The sequence below is a fragment of the Leuciscus leuciscus genome (assembly GCF_965113295.1).
Source record: "Leuciscus leuciscus genome assembly, chromosome: 6".
Classification (NCBI taxonomy): domain Eukaryota; kingdom Metazoa; phylum Chordata; class Actinopteri; order Cypriniformes; family Leuciscidae; genus Leuciscus; species Leuciscus leuciscus.
Window position 1 is genome coordinate 23,562,208 of NC_138730.1, and position 5,443 is coordinate 23,567,650.

The 5,443-nt window shown below is 36.4% G+C and overlaps 1 protein-coding gene across 3 annotated transcripts in view; it reads left to right on the forward strand.

The window, feature by feature from the left end:
* The window catches only part of prg4a (proteoglycan 4a), a 6,779-nt gene extending 1,338 nt beyond the window's left edge, over positions 1–5,441 (forward strand). For 2 of the 3 annotated variants that reach the window (XM_082172315.1, XM_082172314.1), the window contains exons 4-14: positions 919–1,032; positions 1,234–1,287; positions 1,977–2,042; positions 2,434–2,511; positions 3,286–3,585; positions 3,865–3,951; positions 4,036–4,175; positions 4,264–4,420; positions 4,506–4,613; positions 5,010–5,138; positions 5,305–5,441. In XM_082172315.1, the coding sequence (XP_082028441.1) occupies positions 919–1,032; positions 1,234–1,287; positions 1,977–2,042; positions 2,434–2,511; positions 3,286–3,585; positions 3,865–3,951; positions 4,036–4,175; positions 4,264–4,420; positions 4,506–4,613; positions 5,010–5,138; positions 5,305–5,411 (1,340 nt within the window). In that variant the 3' untranslated portion in view covers positions 5,412–5,441. Of the gene's footprint in view, positions 1–918; positions 1,033–1,233; positions 1,288–1,609; positions 1,703–1,976; positions 2,043–2,433; positions 2,512–3,285; positions 3,586–3,864; positions 3,952–4,035; positions 4,176–4,263; positions 4,421–4,505; positions 4,614–5,009; positions 5,139–5,304 lie in introns of those variants that run through there. The other variant, XM_082172316.1, reaches the window with a different exon arrangement.
* Positions 5,442–5,443: the final 2 nt, after the last annotated feature.

Here is a 5,443-nt window from a genome sequence, read left to right on the forward strand (position 1 = left end):
TGTTGAACACAAAAGAAGATATTTTGAAGAATGTTGGTAATCAAACAGTTGATGGCACCCATTGACTTCCACTGTGTTCAACAGAAGAAAGAAACTCATACAGGTTTGGAACAACTTGAGGGTGAGTAAATTATGACTTAATGTACATTTTTGGGTGAACTATCCCTTTAAATGTGTTTAAATGTATGCTGGTATTGCTGGATACTTGTTTTTCCTTTTGCTTTTTCTTGTTTTTCCATTTTTATGTAGTCATTTTAACTTTATACATCGACGTTTCTGAGTTTCTTGTAAATAATTGAATCAATTAATGATGTAAAGCCTGTCATATGAAATAATAGTCAGATCTTTTTAATTTAACAGTTTATTGAACGTTTAGAAAAACGTTAAGAATTAAAGAATTATGAATAATTTGGATTATGTGCTTTGCATTTTTATGGCCAATTTTATGGCCAATGTACATTACATATACATATACATTATTTATATACAGTGAGAATATGGGAATACATACTCGAGGAGGGAAAAAACACCCCAGTTTTATTCAGAGGCCCAAACTAAGAAAAAAAAATGCAGTTGTTGTTATTCATGACCAAAAACTAGCTTGTAATACAAAATCAGTACAACAGATTGCACAAAATGCATATAAATATCAGTTGTGTCTTAATAAGATGATATTTAAATCCTTAGTTTTATGTGCATCTTGAAATATTAATAACAAAATTAAAAGTTATCCTCACATTTACTTAGAAATCATGAAAGATTTTACAGCAAAAAGACATTTGTACCGTGTGTAATCATAGTGCAAGATTGTGTAAACAGTTTTTTCAGCAAAATTTTGATCATGTCGATAATTTCGAGACCTGTCATATATGATAGGGTAGGTTTGACAGGGTTAAAACTGTTGTGTGTGATTGGCAGGGGACTCGTGCAGGGGTCGCTGTGGTGAGCCGTTCCTGCGCGGGAGACAGTGTGAGTGCGACTCGGACTGTGTGCTGCACAACACCTGCTGCCCGGACTACAGCCCGCAGTGTGGTAGGACAGACACAAGCTTTACACATGAAGCTTTACACTACGACAGGGACCCCCGCGTAAAAACACTACCTAACATGACTATTTGCTACCTAGATTACATTCATTCAAATTGTTATAAATGACATGAACATTTTGAAAATGTACTGACTTGATCAGATACCAGTTTTATTTTAGTTTTGACTTTATTTTTGTTTTCATCAGATGCTTTCTCCCAATTGCAAGTTGCAAGAAGCTCAAAACTGGACAAACCAACAGGTATTATTTTAATGTGTATTTAATCCTCTTTTTTTGTATGACTATGACCTTTCCTTAACCAAGATTTTACTACAAATAAAACCAATAAACGTTATTGTACTTAAACCATGGCATCCATAGTTATAGTTATTATAATCAATCCACCAAAAAAAAAAAAAAACATGGTTACTACACTTTTACCATAATAAAACCATGGTTAATTTTGGTGACAGCTTGAAGGACCCCTTTAGTGCTGATTGGCTGTATGCACAGTAAATTCAGGAAAAGATCATTCCTTCAAGCTACAACATGTTAAACATAAAGTCAAAATTGTCTTCAGTCCCTCCCAAGACCAAAACACCAAAAATGCCTGATCTGAAGCCCCTCAGAGCCTTCAAGAAGCCTTCAGACAGCGAGAGTGAGGAGGAAGGTACAGGTATGTTTAATCTGTGGAGATTAATTGCAAAGACAGACTGTATCTCACAGATTACAGGTAACTGAACGGGATACAGACCAACCCAATCTAATGGGTTATTGAGATTTGTTCACTCGCACAAAAGTTGGGACCAGAAGATAAAACAGGACATATTAGTGAACGACAGTGGTTTATGATTTATGCAATCACCAATGGTGAGCCCGCCTGAGCTCTCATTTTATAATAACTTCAGATTGGATAATGACAAAGTGTATTTTTATGTTGTGTTTTTTAGATTATACTGAGGAGTGTATGGCAGCATGTCTCGCAGCCCAGCAAAGCCCAGATCTCATGAGAGCTGGTAAGTTCAGAAAGCAGATTTTATACATTCACACACTAAGATTTATTTGGTAAGATATTTTTATATTTTTCAAAGAAGTCTCTAGTGTTCACCAAGGCGGAATTTATTTGATCAAAAATAGTTAAAAACAGTAATATTATGAGATATTATTACTATTTAAAATATTATAAAATGTAATTTATTCCTGTGATGGTAAAGCTGAACTTTAAGCATCATTACTCCAGTCTTCAGTGTCTCATGATCCTACAGAAATCATTCTAATATGCAGATTTTTTGCTCAAGAAACATTTCTTAATATTATAAATGTTAAAATCAGTTGTGCTGCTTAATATTTTTGTGGGGGGGAATTTTTTTTTTTTGTAACTAAATAACTTTATGTCTCCATCTGAAGCTCCATCACTTCCTGCTGGTGGCCCTTTGCCCCTGGACATCGTCTCATATGCTCCTCTGACACCCTCTGACATACCAGGTAACAGCTTCATTTGCTTACTTTAAAATAATTCACTTATTAAAATAAAAAAGAAATGTACTTTTAATGGGAAAGAGACAACTAATTTAAATCTGCATACATTTACATCAGGCCTGGTTCTGGGATTGCATGAGATTTTCAGAAACTTGGTGGGAAAGCACATTATCTTGCAATGGTTGGTTAGACTTGATTCAATTCATGATCCAAAGGGCTTTGGCTGAATTCAAAAGCAATTTGTGCAAATTCAGAATGATTTGAATAAAATACATTTGAGTGATTTTTATTAATTTCTCTATAATGTGTCTTGACCAACGAAAATAAACTACTTTATTGCACCCAAAGTAATTTTAAAAGTCAGCATTAAATATTTATACTTTTGCGGTCACAAGTTTACCCTTGCAGAATAAAAAAAATAAAAAAAAGTTTTGGTCTTTTAAAGTAAGCTATTTCACATAAAAAATATAGATATATTATATATAAATATATTTATATATAGACCACAAGAAAAAAAAAACAGAATTTACACAAAAGTCCCAGTTCAAAAGTTTACATACACTTGATTCTGATGTGCGTCGTTACCTGGATGATTAAAAACTTCTTGAGCATCAATGAATATTTACACTTTTGTAATAGTGATTCCCTTGGATCGCAATATCATAGTCACTGTTGGATAGGGTTAGTGAAGGATTGTTTCTGACCCTCCCTTAGACCCTGAGTCCTTAGCCCTGATTTGATAATCAAAGTATTAACCAAACTACATATATGCCTTCAAAGGTATTGGTTCCAACCCGTCCGGGTTCCCTCTACCAGAATCCGGTCCTGCTCCTGCAGCTGGGCCCCTACTGGCAATGGTATCTTCCTCTGGGCCACTACAGGCAATGGTACCTTCCTCTGGGCCACTACAGGCAATGGGACCTTCTTTTGGGAATCCCCTAACCATCCCTGTGCAGGTCTCCCTCTCTGTCAGCGGACAAGGTGACGGGCCGTCCAGCGGACCTGGCTCTGGTTCAGGTCGACCCAGCACTCCTGCAGACATCGCCAAGGCCATGCCAACCAACAGCCCTGCAGGAGCTGGTATGTAAAACTTATGAATTTGTTCATGTTCCTGAAATCAACACTGATGTATGAAAATATTTAAAATGAGTTGTATTCAGTATAAAAATAAATAAAAATTTCATTCCGGAAGAATGATTGTCCCCTGGAATGATGGGGGTAAAAAATGGGTATTTTACCTTTATTAGGGCATAATTTAACATATACTGTCAATCTTTCATGGTATATACTTCTGGTTAATCAGTTAATTAAAATAAATTAAATCTGAACATATTTGAACCATTATTGTTGTTTTTTTAGATGCAAACTCAGACCCTGATCTCTGCAGTGGCCTTGCCATCGATGGAATGGTAACTCTCTTCAACGGCACCGTCTTAGTTTTCAGAGGTAAAACTTCTGTATATATTTTGTTGCATATTGTTCCGTTTTTTTTCTAAAGACACTAATTAAGAAAAGTGCTTTCCTTCTCAGGTCACTTCTTCTGGCAGCTGAACCCCAAGACCAAAAGGGCCGGTCCTGCTCGTAGAATCACTGAAGAACTGGGCATCCCGTCTCCCATCGACACGGCCTTCACACGCTGCAACTGCCAGGGCAAGACCTACATCATTAAGGTACTGAAGAACATGCAAAATGTTGCAAACCAACTGTGTTTGCAAGCCCTAAAAAAAAACACAGAATTGTACATTTTCCTTCACTAAGGGTGACAACTACTGGAGTTTTGAGAATGGTGTTAAGGAGCCTGGATATCCCAGATCGGTGTCCCAGGACTTTGGTGGGCTCACCGGGGAGATCACTGCTGCTTTGCCAATCCCAGCCACCAAAAAGAAGCCTGAGTCGGTGTTCTTCTTCAAGAAAGGTGCTCTCGGCCTCCCATGTTTGATCAGCATCATTAGAAATAACTAAAATGATAATATTAATAATAATTTGCATTTTCAAATCAGGAGGCACAATTCAGAAATTCTCTTATCCCCCTGGAAGTGGACCAACTTGCAGTGGAAAGAGATCCAAAAATTCAGTGTACGCCAAGATCCGCCGTGCCAGACAAGCAGGTACTACATGAACAAAGTACTAAATGCTAAACTGAGGTACTTGTCTTAACCAGTGCATTGAAAATAATAGCAACAGAACAGGATTATTTATATGCTACTATAGTATTTATTTTGAATTTAATTTTTTTTACTAAGCCATTTTATGTTACCTTTGTAATTTGTTTAAGTTTTATTTTTTAAGTTTTAGAAATTTGAGTAGCAATCAGCTTAAACTTGTTTTACTTCAGTTAATAGCAGAGACATTTCTAATTTTATTTTTATTTTCTAAAATGTTATTTCAGATTTATTTCAATGAATGAAAATGATTTTTAACACTATTAGTTTTAGTTAATGACGACAGCACTGCAAATGAATAAATACAACCTCAAAAGTCATTTGATACGTCTCATTTGACAGAGATCCAGTTGTCGGGGGAGATCAACATCAAACTCAAAATGAAGGGCTTCCCGACCCCTGTGACATCAGCCATGTCCATGCCCAACCCCAAGAAGCCCGATGGTTTCGATTACTTTGTTTTCTCATGGCGTAAGTAACAATATTTTGTCTTGCAACAGATCAAAAGTATTACTTGTGTGTTTAAAAGTTGACATTTTGTGAAGATTAAAATAAAAATTTCAGTCACATCTCAGTTTCTTTGAATCGGTACATTAAATCAGAATATATGTAATAACACAATCTCTGTCATTTACAGCTAAAGTCTTCAATGTCAAGATTAGCGGAGAGCTGCCTGCTTTGGCAGCCCCTGTCAGCCATTCCTCTCAGCAGAATGACATCAGCAAGTGGCTCAACTGTGCCTGAAAGACCCGCACTAAACACACACCACCAGCAGC